The sequence below is a fragment of the Vidua chalybeata genome, chromosome Z (genome assembly GCF_026979565.1).
Source record: "Vidua chalybeata isolate OUT-0048 chromosome Z, bVidCha1 merged haplotype, whole genome shotgun sequence".
In the NCBI taxonomy this organism is placed as follows: Eukaryota; Metazoa; Chordata; class Aves; order Passeriformes; family Viduidae; genus Vidua; species Vidua chalybeata.
The window spans coordinates 26,893,489-26,909,676 of record NC_071570.1 but is presented as its reverse complement, the minus strand read 5'-3'; the positions used below and the strand labels follow the sequence as shown (position 1 = coordinate 26,909,676).

The following is a 16,188-nucleotide window of genomic DNA, read 5'->3' as shown; positions in this document are numbered from 1 at the left end:
TTAATGTCACAGATGAGGGGATCAAGTGCCCCCTCAGCAAATTTGCAGATGACACAAAGCAGAATGCACCTGATACCATCCAAAAGGACCTGGACAAGCTCTAGGAGAGGATCCATGGGAATCTCATGAGGTTTAACAAGGTCATGTGCAAGGTGCTACACTTGGGTCAGAGCAACCCTGGTACCAGCACAGGCTGGGGATGGGCAGATCACAGCAGCCCTGCCCAGAAGGACTTGGGGGTGCTGGGGGATGAGAGGCTGGACCTGACCCAGCCATGGCACTCACAGCCCAGAAAGCCACACGTGTCCTGGGCTGCATCCAGAGCAGTGTGGGCAGCAGGGCCAGGGAGGGGATTCTGCCCCTCTGCTCTGCTCTGCTGAGACCCCACCTGCAGTGCTGCATCAGCTCTGGGGTCCCAGCACAGGAAGGACATGGACCTGCTGGAGGGAGTCCAGAGGAGGCCACAGAGATGATCAGAGGGATGGAACACCTCTCTTATCAGGAAGGGCTGAGACAACTGGACTTTTTCAGCATGGAAAGGAGAAGTTTTAGGAGTGATCTAATTTTGGCCTCCAGTACCTGAAGGGAACCTACAAGAAAGATGGAGAGAGACTTTTCACAACAGCATGTAGTGACAGGAATAGGGACATGGATTCAAACTGAAAGAAGGTAGGTTTAGATTAGGTATTAGGAAGGAGTTCTGTTCTGTGAGGGTGGTAAGACACTGGAACAGGTTGCTCAAGGAAGTTGTGGATGCCCCATCCCTGGAAGCATTCAAGGCCAGGCTGGATGGAGCTCTAGGCAACCTGGTCTAGTGAAAGGTGCTCCTGCCCACAGCAGGAGGGTTAGAACTACATGATGTTTAAGGTCCCTTCAAACTCAGGCCATTCTGTGATTTTATGATTATAGGATGTGATGTTTCTGATGTTGGATGGTGACACCATCACTGCCAGCACTTCAGCATGGCTTGGAAAGCCCACAGTGGTTTGCATGAGGCTGGAGCGGGGATGTAGTGGCCAAGAACCCCCCAGTCAGAGACCCAAGTTAGGGTTGCTAGATGTTGTGGAGTAGCCATCAATACTTCTGTTTTCCTTAGAATGAAATTAAACATTTCCACAATCCCCACTTTTTCCATAAACTCAGCCCTGCAGGGGTGGATACACTCACCTGAGTCTGACCAGTCTGCCAAAGACATTCATCTGTTCATGAGTCAATCACAAAAACAGGGCTTCCAAAACCAAAAGAGGGAGTCTGAGGCATCCTGTGGTTTTCATCCCCTTCAGTCATGGAGCTTAACTGCAGAGCTGCTGAATAGTCAAGACACTTGATTTTGGAAGAATGACTGTGAGATTAAGAGCCATAATTTAGAGTGAAAGATTTCAGGAATGCAGTTGGATTCATTAGGTTTCATCATTAATTGAGCCCTGGAGGAGGAACAGTTTACTCTTGTTGCTGGCAGGTACCACTCTCAGAAAACATACCAATCAGACCTTGCTCTCAAAGCTAGGACACAGCTCTGGTCCTGTACTGTATTTGTCCTTCCCAGAGTTCTTCAAGGCTGTCACTCCTTTCCTGGAAAGACCTGGAAAAAAGAAATCTATATTTTTGTATCCTTGCCTTCACAGGCCAGCAGGACACCTAACCAAAAAATCTGAAAGAGGGAAGGTACCAGTAAGTGTACTTCTGAAACATATTCTGTGTGGAGGGAAAACCAACATAGAGAAACTAAATTTTTGCTCATAATAGTTCACAGTTTTTCAACAACATGCATTCAAAATTTTCATTTCCAGAAAACTGCACAGGAAGTTTAATCAGTATGTTAAAAGATGTCTTCAGGAAAAATACAACATAAGAACTCTTTGCCAACTCTTTGAATGTATTTATTTATGTTTGGATTTGTGTAAGGAAGTCTCATGCTATAAATTTTTATTAAAAACATGTCATTAGAAATAAATAGTACATTTATAGTCATAAGTAAAACAGTAGTTTTTATGCACACGAATGTTTGGCTTCCTCTTACAAAACAGGAATTGTATTTCACCATCTTTTTTTTTTTTGTTGTTTATTTGTTTATACTTGATATAAAAGGATAAAGCTGTTGCATTAAGTTTATATTTATTGTGGGCTTGATATATCCCCAGACTAGGGTTTTTGTCTATTTTCCTAATAATATTTATACAGGAAAAGTACCCTTCTATTCTTGCTATTGATTTTTGATATGGTAAATGCGCTTAAACATTGGAGAAAGAATATAATGATAATAACAAAGAGTAATACATTTGTTGCTTTTTCCTGCTTGCTGATGGGAATGAGTAATTTGTATGAGAAAAGAATTATGTTTATAGAAAGGCTCAACATCACCACCTAACTAAAGGAAAAAATACATTATAGAACTTTATTTTCATTTGCTATGTGAAGATGCATGTCCTGGTTTCTCAGATACTAGGAAAGCAGAATTCCTCAATGCTGTTCTCCTTTCTTGTTTCTGTTTCCTGCAGATCCAGTTGATGATACTCAAATGTCACACGGTTGATGTGTTTGCCACTGGAGACCATTCGCAGCACAGTGTTGTCACAGCCAATCTTCATTTGGGCTATTTAAGGAAAAGAGATATAAAGACACATTTGTATGAGAGAAAGTGAGGGAAAAGAGATATATAATGATGGGAATTATGAAGCACCAATACATGCAATTTTGGAAATAAAGCAAATCCATGTGTCATGATGACTTGCTGATGTTGATATTGCTGATTAACTTTTGTGTTTGTTAGTTTTGCTTTACAATGCTTGGGTATTTAATCAAGTATCCTTCCCTCATCCAAATGCTACTCCATGTCTATGTGCTACTGTTAAATAGCATGAGTGATGGGTAAGGGTAATGGCACTCTATCCTGGAGACAGCCAAAATTAGCAACATCAAAATGTTTCCCATTAGAGGGATGAGTGGATTTGTGTGTAAGGACAATCTTCACAAGAACAAAGGCATGTGAGAGTCCCATCAAGACAAAGTCAAATGGTAGTGCCCAGCATATGGTCCTACTCTGAGGGAAATAGAGTGTCACTAACTGCTGCTTTAGGCAAGCCATTTGAGTGGAGGCTTGGCAAAGCCTTTTTGTCTGGGGAACCTGGGGGAACTTCCTCACTTGAGGAGAAATCTGGTATGTCACCAAGAGAGCAGGAGCTGCTGAGATGGATTTTCACTTCCTTCACACCACCAGGAAAACACATTTTAATCTCATTCCATCGCTCTGTATTATCATTCAACAGCAGCACTTACCAGTTAAATCTTTGAAAAGTGCCTGGACTGTTAAGTTGTGGTGTGATGAAAGCAAGAGAGACCCATGGGCCAGGCACGTTCCTGCCCTGCAACTCTGTGAAAATGCCACTTCTCCAGTGCCCTGTTTGTACTCCTGAGATATGACAAGTGTGCCACAGGGGTTAGTCTGTCATAGCACTGCCACACTTTGGAGTCTGCTATTGAATATTAGAAGTTCTTATTTTTATGGGGAGAAAGAAGGCACTGGATCAGCATGACAATGAAACAGATTCAGACCCCCAGCAGGTTCAAAGTATAGAATGGGAACTTTGAGGCTTTTGGGGCATGTGTTACACCTGCAGCAGGAAAGGTCTTGGGAACACTGAGTAAATGAGAGAAAAGCTCTTCAACTGAAAATGTAACAATCTGCCTTTGTTTTTTGTGAATTTCCAGACCTTTTTATGTGCTGACATTCTAATATTTATTTTTGTCATAGGACAAGAATTTTTAAAATATGTCTAATTCAGCCTTGTCATAATGATTACTAAAGGGGCAAATGAAGGTGGTCATGGGTGTGCTGTGACACATAGCCAAACCGCAGGCTTGAATAGCTTTAGTGCTCATGTTCTGCTAAATGTGAAGTTCACCCATCTAGCAGGAAGTCCAGATGTGTGTGGGGGTCTCTGCATGTCTTATTATGGTTAATTATCTTATTATGTGGAGGTAATTGGAAGAAGTTCTTACCAGACCCATGAAAGGAGTGACAGAGGTCAGCTAGTGGAAACATCTTGGATGGGTCTAAGCCAGCTCCTCCAAGAAGCTCTACAAAATCTCCCACTCCTGCACAGCTTGCGGATGGTTTCTTAAAAAGGCAGAGGCCAAAAGTTATTTACCATTCATCTTCGAAATGTAGTAGTTCTGCAGACATTATTGGCGCTAACAATAGGTTTTAGAAATCCCCTGTGCTTAAAGCTCTGTAAAATCAGTTTCTCATCCTGAGCAGTACTACCTTGATTTGACATTAGTAAGTTAATCTTCTTAAGGCATTCCAAAGAAAGACCTAAGTAGAATCTGAAAATTACTGACAAGTAGAAAAGGTGTCGATTCAACTGCTTTTAATGCAGATAAGTAATCTGGTTCTGGATGCTTAAACATGTAATCAAATGAATGCAGGCATGGGTTGTATGTATGCCAATATTCAATTGGCAGGCAGGAACTTCAGTTCCACTATATCATACTCATTCCTAAAAAAATGCTAAAATGCATAATTGTGGCAAAGTTCAACTAAGGTAGAAATTAACAAAAAGAGTATTTTTTTTCTGAAAGCAATGGCTTACTGTATCTTAAACACACAATTTTCCTGAAATTATTGCTGTTTGCCAAAAATATCTTGCATGGACACCTTGAGCAACTGTCATCCTGTCATAGGCTGTCATCCCTATGCTGCTATTTAAGTGCCTGGTTTCTTTACCTTCCTTTGCTATTGTCCTTTTCTGCTCACCACTGAATAAGTCAACTTGAATAAGTCAACACTTGCCCATCTCTCAAAACCTGGCTTGTTCAGACACTGGCAATCTCCTTGAAGAACTCAGGCTGTCAGACTGACTGGCAGGAGAAAACAAATTCCCTTGCTCTATTTTTCTGAATATTTTGGAATTGGCACCTTCTTACACCTCCCAGGCACAGGTATCACCAATAGCTCCTGTCCTTTTCTCGTGGTTTGTCACTAAGCACCAAATACCCTAGATCAGAGTAGAGAATGCTCAGAATATGGAGCAAGCAATGAGTTGTGAACATGTTTGTATTTTGTCTGTGATAATACCTCGCTATCTAGTGGCTCCTTTCTCTCTTCAGAGCATTTGCTGCTTTCATTAATTTAAATGCAGACAGACAGCTCTCAGAGAGAGTGTTCCTTTCTTTATAATGAAATCCTACCCTTTGTTATGGCAAGCAATTGTTATATTCATTAATGGTATTTTGCATAATTTAGCTGCCATTGCAATATTACAGAGACAATGGTGACGAGGCAGCCTTAGCTCTCCTCTCTGGGAGAAACCAGAGCTCTCAGCGTGCACACAAGAGGTCCGGAACACCCATGCCTGAGCAGCCAGCACCACAGCCTATCCATTCTTCACCCCTTCCCTTTTCTGTGCCCACAGAAATTGCACATGCTAATATCTTCTTAGGAAATAAAGATCCCACCTTTAAAAATAGACCATTTAAATGTCCCAGGATAAGATCAGATATTTTTATCACCACTGGGTAGATTATGGAGAAGCTGCAGTTTCTGTGCTGGTGAGGAATGACCATGGTAAACCTTCCTGAGGGGGTCTGAGAGATGACATTGCAAGCTGGGACACAAGAAAAGGTACAAGAGTTAGTTGTCCAGTCACCACTGCATGTAGCAAAACTACATAATTAAAGCACCAAAAAAAGCAGAGATAATTTAATTACTGGGAGTTACAACCAAATGCTGAAAAAAAAAATGTGTGGCATTTTCTGAGGTTCTTGCAAAGCATTTGTTCTTTAAAAATTCCCTCCCTGTTTTTTACTATATAGCATGAAGTCTGGCAGAACCTGAGGGTGAAGCAGTCAATAGAAGACCTAACACCTAAAATCTGTACATCAGGGTCTCATGCTATGAAGGGCTCATACAGTTTGTCAGTTTGAAGGAGGCTAAACATGGGTGGAGGGAGAGATTGTGTTTAGTCTTGACAGCTTATTGCCTGACATTGCCAGCAGCCCCCTAAATCCTATTCTGCTCCTCTGAACTGAGTTCTTTACACTGCAAAATATCTCACTGAAATGAGGGCGTGATTTTATCTTCAAGTTCAAACTTAAGAATTCAGATAAAGGAGTAACTTATCTTCTATGTGAGCAACCCAAGGGATTCTTGACATAGATCTGGAGTCCTGCAGTTGCTTTAGCAGGACAGTGAAAGACACCAGCCACCTCCAGCAGTTGAATGCGATAATAACATCCATGGGCAGGAAGCCATACCAGAGTGGGAACCTAACTTGTGGGCCCAAGTCTGAATAACTCAGAGTAAAGACGTAGCAGACATACTGTCACTGTTTTCTGGTTTTGGGGGCTTTTTTTTTTGGTTGGTGGTGGGTGATTATTTTTTTGTTTGTTTGTTTGTTTTTTTTTTTTGGTTTTTTTTTTTTTTTGTTTTTGTTTTTTTGTTTTTTGTTTTTTTTTTAATTATTATTTTTTTATTTTTTATTTTGTTTTTTTGGGAGGGGGTTTGTTTGTTGTTTGGGTGGAGGTTTTTGTTTGTTTGATTTTTGTTTTGTTTGTTTGTTCTGTTTTTGTTTTGTTTGGTCACTGAGCAGTTAGGAGATAAATCAGACTGGCCTGAACAATAATTGTTAAATGTCCTGTCCTCTCTGGAAAACACAATTCAAGTGAAGTACTGGACAGGTTGCCCAGTCAAGTTGTGAGTGCCCAACTGCTGGAAGAGTTCACTACCAAGTTGGATAAGACCCTGGATAACCTGGTCTAGTATGTGGCATTCCTGGCCATGGTGGAGGGCGGTGTGGGGGGTGGGTTGAAACGAGATGACCTTTATGATCTCTTTCAACCCAAGGCATTCCATGATTCTATGATAATTTGTGCCTTGCCAGCTAGAGGCTTAGGCAAAGAACTTGCAGATCGATCTCTGTGATCATATATCTCTCATAACTACCACATATCCATTCAATACACTGATTTTACTGTTTAACTTTTTCAAATATTTTTTTCCTCATTGTTCACTCAGATCTAGAAAATGCTGAGATTGAAGTTGCTCAATTAATACTATTTGTTCTAGCTAAATGTGTTGAAACATGCCAACGTTAGATTGGGAAGGATCTTATTTGAAAGAAAGAGCCTTATGGTCTTGCATATTGAAGCCTGTATGATCTCTTAAGCTCCTTTTTTTCCTTAGGGGCACATACTGAGCCTGAATCAAGCCTGCAGGCATGCACGTGCACATGGCTCCACCAACCTTACCGCAGCCATGTCAGTGCATATAACCACAGTGATAAAACTCAGTACAAAGCAGCACATTCTCTTTGCTTCCTGCCCCAAATTCAAGCCCCTTTGGTGGTATGAAATACAGACTTACGGAAGAGATTGCTGTTTTTCTTGATTGTGACACTAAATCCATTGCCTGGTAGCTGAATCCTGAAGAAGATCATTGCCACATTCTGTGATGATCTGATGCTCCTCTGAATATTCCCACTTTCACAGAAGTCTACATATCTTTGAGAAGTGGTGAGTGGATGGTCCAAGGAACTGGGAAATTTCTCTCCCTTGAGTATCCATCCATCAAACACCTACAGAGATTCAATAATATAAAACCAGATTTTGCTTAATACTCTGTTAGCAGAGAACAGAAACATGAAGTATAACAGACACTCTTGACACCATATAACCTGTTCAAAGCCACAAACTGAAAACAAAAATTTGTTCTATTTATTGATTTCCTAACATTTAACTAATTATTCATGCTTTAATGGATGTTTAGGAAAGGGATACATATTACTTTTAATGTTGTTTTTATCTCCTTCAGGTGACAACTTTTGTAATCTAATTTTTGTTTTGAGGGAAGTATCCCTTTTTTCTTCAGCATCATCACATTCTTTTTGGTTTTTTTTTTTTTTTTTGAAATTGCATTGTCACTATGAGAAGTTTTTGACCAGCTGGATTTGGATGCTTTGCAGCTTGTCATTAATGGTCCCAGTGGTCCTGCAGAGATATTGGAATACAAAAAACTTTGGGGAGGAATTATTGGCAGAGGTATTGCTCTCACTTGTGTCAGCTATTTTACTTCATCCTAACCACCAGAAAATAAAACAAGTCCTGTTTTTTATCTGGATCTTAAGCATCAACTTCTACAAATCTTTCCTTCATAACAAAAAAGCAACAATCTTCCCCCACCATCTTCAGATCAGAAGTAGAAATACGTATTAGCTCTAGCATAGATACTCAGCTGCCTGGTTTGCTGTTTCAGTTCCCTCCTAGCTGCTCTCACATGGTAATTCCTTGAACACTTCAGTCAATACCCCCAAAATTCAAGGACCAGGTTCAGCCATCACTTCAGTCAGTAAGTCTGATGTGAGACTTCCTGATGAAAAAAACATCAGGATCTGTCTCTGGATTTGCCAGAACTGTAAGTTTCTGAAGTAATGGGATGCAGGTGCTCAAATTACATGAGGGAAAAGCTGCTTATATATATACATAGTAATATAATAGAAAAGTTTGGGAAACCATTACCAAAGAAAGGAAAGCTCAATAAAACAAAAAGATATCTTGGCATTTTTCTAGCCTCCATGAGTGACCATAAGTGCAGGTACAAAAGCCTTAGCCCCACAAGAGACTGAAATCAGTCTCCCTGTAGCCACATGGGGAGACATCTCAGTCAAGATATGGAATGAAAGGACAGAATTCTGAGCAGGAGACAAGGAAAGGGCTGAAGGGCAGCTTTTCTCCTTCTCCCTGTTCCTGGACCTCAGCTTGCCACTAAATGGGATGTGGTCTGTTCTGTGCCTTGCCAGTTCAGCACAAAGGGCAAAGTGCAAAGCCAAGGGAGCCAGAGACCATCGAGCCTCCCCTTCTCTCCTTGACCAAGTTCAGATCTTGGTGAATGCTCCTGCCTGCCAGAGAAATGTGCTGGTAAAGTTTTTTAACACTGGAATATAAATGGCTCTGAGACGTGAGCCTCTTTCTGTTCAGAGCCAATGTCCTGAAAAGTTCTAGCAGGGAAATTTTAAAGAAAGCCTGCAATGGTCCAGTCACTATTAATATGATGCTAAGTGACCTGAGAGCAGAGGTCCCAGAGCAGTAACAGTGATCCAGAGATCTATATCATCATCTGCAGGGCTCATGTGATTCACAGTGCAATAAGTAAATCCTACTGACCAAATTTTCAGCCGTCCACCCAGGTATGGACACTCCATAGAGGCGCTTCTGGAAAAGTTCAGAAGAGCCAGTACTGTAGGCTGGAGAAGGATCCTCATCCTGCATCTGACTTTGCTTTAGAGGAGTGGTGATGGGGGAGGACACATACTCAGAGTGCCTCAGGAAGGAGAAGAAGCCATCCCGGAGGGGCTTGCTTTGTGAAAGCCTGTTTTTTACGCAAAAACACACACAACACACAGATGTGCACATGCACTCGCCTGCCCCTTGCACACACAGCAAACACCTCACAAGTCAGAGGAGAGCAGAGACTTGCAGTTTTTTACCTTCAGGAAGTCCCCCCCTTGGCAGTCGATGTTTACAAAGTCGTAGTGTATTGTGATGAGCTCCTCGGGCTCCCCGATGAAGAAGGTTGCGCAGTGCAGCTGTGGTTGGTCTGCAGTGAAGGTGAACTGCCCCTCTATACTCAGCATGTCAATGCACCCTGGAGAAGCAGGGACAAAGGGCTGCTGCCTCTGCCTGTTCTGAAGGAAGATCCCGTGCCAGCTCCCACTGTGCAAGGAAGGAGGGGGATAGGAGAGACCCCCCCGCACTGGGATCCGGCTGGCAGTGAGGACAGGGAGAGCCAGCTGAAGCAATTAGGAGCCTGCTGAGCATCAGAGGATAAATAGTAACTGGCAGGTGTGAGCACAAACATGCGACGGGGGGGATGGTGTGTCAATGCATCTCTGAGCAGAAAACTCGGTGTGTACACGTGCACAAGTGCGCAAACACTCTATTCTTTCAGATTTCGCTCCAGTCACAGCTGCTACACCTGCCCCACCCCTTAGCAATGTGACCCTGCCTAGGGACATGGGTGGGGAATCCCCATCCTACTCCAGTTATTTGGGACCATTAACTATGAACCCCACCCTCTGCCTTAAACCACAGGTTTCTGCGGGTTTAATGCTTTGTCCTTCTTCTCCCTAGTCTTGCAAAAAGCTCCTGCAGCTCTGTTACTCCCAATTAGCCCCTTCCCCTCCCTGAAGTATGCCCAGGATTCTCCCACCTGTCAGTACTCCCTACCAGAGCACCAAAGAAACTCACGGAGCGACCGCCGGTAGATCTGTCCTGCAGACAGCTCTCGCTTCAGATCTTCACTGAGTAGTAGGAAGGGGTCATCTTCACCAGCATCCCTCACCTGGTTAAAGATGTAGGGCAAGAAGAGTCTGGGGCAAAGTGAAATGCAGCTCTGTCCCTGCACCTCTCAAGAACAAGCACAGCATATTATGTCCCCCCTCCAGAAACAGTGCAGCTGTGCAAGAGCTCAGGCAGAAAGCTGCCAACCTGCAAGAGAGGGGAAATAAACCTGGGATCTAAGAGGTGAGCCCGGCAGCTAAGTGCACTGAGAGTTTCTTAAATCCTCAGAATTGCTGAGCATAAATAAATAGAGGGGTAGTACAGAATACATGGGATTGTTGCATTAATGTTACCCAGGTGTAAGTTTAATGCAGAAGAGGGAAAGGAAAGGGAGAGAGAATAAAGCACAATGCTCAAAAGGTGAGAGCACAAGTTAGAAGACAGCAGCTAAAAGCACAGTGAGATGTTTAATCATCAGCCCTATTGCTCACCTCTAAGTATCTGGTTTCTCCTTTGGAGGCTGCCAGGAAGATGAGAACGAGGTGGCATTGAAATTGGAAAGCAGACGGCATGCTGACACCTCCTTTAGCAGCCGTCCCCCCGTGGCCAAGTTTCTCAGGGATTGTGCCGGTATGCAGAAGCCGCCAGGGTGTCTTGGAGTGACTCTTTTTATAGAGCTGTTGGGAGGGGAGGCACTTGGTCCCCGTACTGATAGGGTAACCCATGGTAACTGAATTCCTCTCACAGTGACACAGTACGTGGGCATGACAAGGGTCCAAATTGCAGCCACAAATTTTCAAGACAGTTGAATTCCCCTCTGTGGCAGATGTCTTTCCTCCTAATCTGTCTGGTGAAATAGCTGAAAATCTCTGGGAGAGAGAGCCCATCCCTGTGCATATGGGGCACTTATGCACTGTGTTTATTTCCAGTTATTGCAAAGAAAGCAATGAGGAGCATCCCTCCCTCCTCCTGGGGCAGTCACGGGGTATTTCAGACCTGCAGGGCTTTCTGCTTACCTTCTGCCTACCTCTGCTGCACTGCAGCTCTCTGTAGTGCCTGTGCCTGTGCTTCCTGCTGGCCAGGCCTGGGTGGTGACCCTTGTGTCCCAGGCAGGTTTGCAGCCTGTGCCAGCATCCCTCCAGGGCTCTGCAGCAAACACACAGGCAAAACCAGACAGCTCTTCCCACCAAAACCAGCTTTCATACAGAAAGTATGAAAACTTGGTCTTCCCAAGGGCATATTCATCACAGAACTCCTGATACTGCTTCAGCCTTGATCCTCAAGTGAAACCTGAGAAGACCTTTAAAAGTTTGTGAGTGAAAATTCGTAACTCTGCTGAGTACTACAAATCAGGAACTCAGCAGAGGTATTAGATGTAGAACCTGAAATCCATTGAGGTTCCTTGGGAATTACAAGTTTTGTTGGAAAACTGCAGGGTTTAGTCCCAGTTTGGATTAGAGGATGGCTGGAACATTAATCAGGAAGGTGAGAGGTGCCTTGGAGACCATGAGGATCAGAAGGGCAGAGGAGCCCAGCCTTACTTGCTATTTTTTTCCTCACTCTCTAAAGAGACTGGTAAGGTTAAAATTAGAGCTTGACCCCTCCAATCCCAAATTCTGGCTGCAGTGTCCCAGTTTGCCCTGACAGTCCCCAGCCTATACCTCAGACACTGAGTGTTGAGGAATGCAACAGTGCAGGGAGCTGGGTGTGCAGCTGCAGTGAGAGCTGCAGATAGAGGTCTGGGGGGCAGGAGTCCGAGCCCAAAGTAAGAGGCTGTGAACTGCTGACCTTTTGAATTCCAGAAAGCCCAGGGATCCAGACACTAGGAGATACAGCAAGAGTCGAGGACTCAGCTGGAAGATCACAGACCTTCATATACATAGACTGTGAGGGTGTAAAAGCCCAGGCATTCCTTTGTTCAGGGTCCCTCTCTGGAGGCAGTAGCTCAAGGTTTCTATTCTGTTGCTGCACCATTATAAAATTACCTAAAGGAGACAGAGGTCTGAGGCTCTGCTGTGGGAAGTCTGGGCTTGAACTGGTGAGGAAAGCTGATCTGCCTGAGTGAGTGTGGGATGTGTAGGGAGTTTAGTGGGGCTCACTGGAGCTGCCTGCTATAAAGGGGCTTGGATCCAGCAGTTAAAGGCTCTCGTGATGGGAGTGTGACTGCCTGAGTGCCTCCTGAATGTCAGACAGGGACATTATCTTGCTGTGAGTCCTTCAAGATCTTTAGTGGAGGACAACATGTTTGATTGTGTGTGAATTTGTTACTGAAGATTTCAAATTTCAGAATTCAACTCCAAAAATTAGTGAAGGACACATGGCACTGCAGCTAAAATATTATGACTCTGTTAAACCAGATGTGAGGTGATCTACTCAGAATGAAATATACAGCAGTGATGTCACCATAGTTTAAACTCTTGTCTATGAATAGCTGAAATCTGGGCTTAGCACAACATTCACCAGTGGAAGAAAAGCGGGAAGTGCCACAGTCTGAAGGACATCCTGGCAGATGAAGTGAGGGTACTGTCCTTCTCCAATAAACAAGGTGGTGGGAGGGACAATATATGCCACCTCCATATCTGCTGTAATTTATTGCTCACACAGGGCCTATAGTGACTTTGAAATTCCTATGCAACACCTTGGAATTTGTTATGAATATACAGATATTCTGTGTAACATTGGTGCAAAAGCTGAACTCAGATACCCTTTGCTGTTGATGTGGAAATTAATTTTAACAGAGGTGCCAAGTTGGTTTTCTCCCCCCCCCCACTTTTCAGCTCTGGGCTCAACAGGAGCTGATGAAGCCTGATGACATCCTGACCAGCCTCATCACAAAGCCCCCCAGTGCCTGGGGTAACTCTCTATGTCTTCAAACACAGGGCTGTCCTCAGCCCCCAGTCTCATATGCCTTTTTTTATGCAGCTCTAATGCTTGGGGAACGCAAGTGTTTGGGATGGAAAATGGAATCACACGCAAAGAGATGCAGCTGCTGCTGCTGGCTGGGGCTCTGCTGCCTCAGGTGGAGCTCAAGTAGATAGATCCCCAAAAGGGAACACTCAAAGGGAAAAGAGGAGGTTCATCTCCTAGCCATGCATCCCAACTGCCAGAGGGTGAGAGAGGATGTGAGGTCATCTTCTCACTCAGCTCTGTTTCCTCCTTAGTGTATCACAGGTCCCCTTCCCCTCTACCCTCCCTTTGCCTGCTGCAGCACTGCTTTTGTTAGAAGTCACTTGCAGAAACAGAGATTTTCAGGAGATGAGAATGTGACTAACAAAGTAAAGAAAAATCATTATGAATTGAGTTCAAAACACCCTGCAGCATTTCAGAAGGGAAAAGCACCTTCAGTGTGATACAAACCCTTGGTGAATTGAGGAGAGTGTCATTTTTCTTTCATGGAATTGAGTCATAATAAGACTCTGAAGGACAAAATTTTTTGTTAATATCAAATTGTTTAGCACAGTAAAATGCCTTCCCAGTGACATCCTGTCAAAAGTTAAATAATCCAGTTGATTGGCATCTTGATCTGCTAACAATTGTAAATTACTCTGGGAGCAGCCCCTTTCCCTGGCAGAAATGATGGAAAGCCATGGTGCTGGTTAGAGTCTGGGCTGAGTGCAGGGCTTCACTCACTCTGATCTGGTGCAGCTCAGGATGCTATTGTTTAGGCACCCCAGCCTGTGCAGAGCCTTGGGCTGTTGAAGCAGTGCTCATGGATGAGCTTTTCAGGAATGTGCTTTGGAGGACCTGCCTTCCCCACTCGTGCTCAAAGCTTGTAGGTGTCTTGTCAAATATTATAGCAAAGAAGAAATCCCAGCTATAGTAAGAAGTGGAGAAAATAAAGCTGAATAAAGACAGTAGTGAAACAAACTCCATTTACCCTCCCCCAAGGTGATCAAATCATGCTCTGTCCTATCATACAGATGGTAAATGCAGCTTCTTCTCATAAAAAGTAAAAGTAGTTGTCACAGGAAGGATATACATGAAGTGCTCAGCAGTGAGATTTCTTAGTGAGAAGTGCTTGAGGTACAGGCAATCCTTAGAGATCCCCCCATGTAGCAAAGAGGGGCCAGGTGTTATGAACCCTTTCTGCTTTCAAAAAGGATCCCATGGGTGCCCATCTCTTCTTACCTCAGCTGCAGCCTGACTTCTTGCACAAGCGGCTCAAGCAGACCAAACCCCTCACTAGCATCAGGATCTTCAATATGCATTCATATTTTCTGCATAGACACAGTTCCAAGCAGCTTCACACCACAGGGATCAGCCTGGCTTCTGCATGTCCCATGGGGGCTCCTCTGCTTGTGGTTTCTTGAACTGAGAGGAGCAGCAGTGAGACTGCAGTACAACTGCTCCAGGGAAGAGGAGCAGTCCGGCACGCTGTCCTCAGCTGTTCATGCTGATTTCTCACTGCTGCTCAGTGCTGGCTGAAGAGATGCCATGTGGAGTCATGCACAGTGTGAGACATCTGACTGGATTTTAAACTTCATATTGTGTCAGCTGCTAAACATTGTGCTGAGCTACATTTATTTCCCTTATGCTTTTTCCCACTGTAACTGAGAATTCATTCAGGGGTTAGCTTTTCACTTCCTTCATGGTGTCTGTGAGACGTAGTGCTAGTCATTCCTGTCTTGTTATCATGTGGCTGCAGGTCTCATACCAATATCAGTGGCTTTGAAGAGGAGGAGATTGCTGCACATCACTTCTAGTTTATTATACATGTTCAACTCTTTGTGAATCCTTCAGTATAATGTTTCTGAACAATGGGATCAGTTAGCCCAGATTAAAGTGAGAAAGAAATCTAGTGCCTCTATAGTGTCACAACTGCTACAGTGAAGGCTAAATTTTTTGTCCCATCTTTGCTAAATCACAATCAGTCACTGCTTTGAAATAACACCACAGAAAAGAAAGCAAGGGGAAGACTGTACAGCAAGTCACAGTCCTGAAAGCCATAAGGAAACCACATATTTGATACAGACATATACAAGATTTTGCTTCAAACTCTGTCTGAGCTAAAGACAAATGTGTAAGAAGCTTCTGTTCCTGGCTCAGTTTAAGCACTGGGACTATGGACATACAATAGGAAAGACAGAATTCACCATGGCTAAAGTAAATTGGCCCTGTCAATGGTTTGAAGATATGTTCTTTCTGTAAAAACAACAATCAGAGTTACAATGACAGCTGAAGGAGAGCATTTCCAGCTGCAGAAACACAAAGTCTGAGATCACATTTTGTGCTTCAATCCTTTACTCTTGTGTTTGTTTCAGTATCAGGCAGGTGTCCCAACAGTCCATGATCCAACCTGAGCCCAGGACTCCTCCCTCTGTAATCACTCTGCATCTCCATCACTGATTTCTGTTGCTGCCTGTCTGCCTCAGCTTTGTGCTGGGTATGACACGCCTATTCCAAACCTCACCACACATCTCTCTGTAACACTACTTCTATTACTTCTCTGTTTGTGTCTACATTTGCTTTAAATAGAGCTGAACTTTCCATAAGGTGAAGTAAGAGTGACTTGTTAACTCTGGGCAGTTTGACACAAGAGATGGTGTGATTTGTCACATTAAGTGGCTTAGAGGGATGACAAACACATGTGATTTATGAACTGAAAGCCTATCAGCATCATGCAGGCTTGTTGATAAGTGTTGCATTAACTCTGTTTATGGCATTGGCTAAAAGCAAAGATTGTGAAACTCGCAGTTTACCAGGTTACAAATAATCAAGCAAACATTACATTCAGACACTGAGATTACCCTGATGGCGGTTATCTCTACCAGCTCTGCCTGTGAGTCAACCAGCATCTACACAAAGCAGTCAGGGCCAAGAAGTGGGAGAAAAGTTTTTTCTCAGGAAGGAGAAAAGAGATATGAGAATGGGTGACTGGAAAAACCACATGCCATTGCTCTGGTGTTAGGAGAG

The 16,188-nt window shown here is 43.6% G+C and overlaps 1 protein-coding gene across 1 annotated transcript; it reads right to left on the bottom strand.

Annotated features, from left to right (window-relative positions):
- Positions 1-1,858: 1,858 nt before the first annotated feature.
- Positions 1,859-14,566, bottom strand: CRHBP (corticotropin releasing hormone binding protein). Its single transcript, XM_053931934.1, has 9 exons — positions 14,404-14,566; positions 11,292-11,421; positions 10,767-10,952; positions 10,243-10,336; positions 9,483-9,640; positions 7,364-7,574; positions 5,458-5,606; positions 4,000-4,117; positions 1,859-2,593 (listed from the first exon to the last, which is right to left on the bottom strand). The coding sequence occupies exons 1-9, from the start codon at positions 14,481-14,483 to the stop codon at positions 2,436-2,438; spliced, it is 1,284 nt and encodes a 427-aa protein (XP_053787909.1). The 5' UTR covers positions 14,484-14,566; the 3' UTR covers positions 1,859-2,435.
- Positions 14,567-16,188: the final 1,622 nt, after the last annotated feature.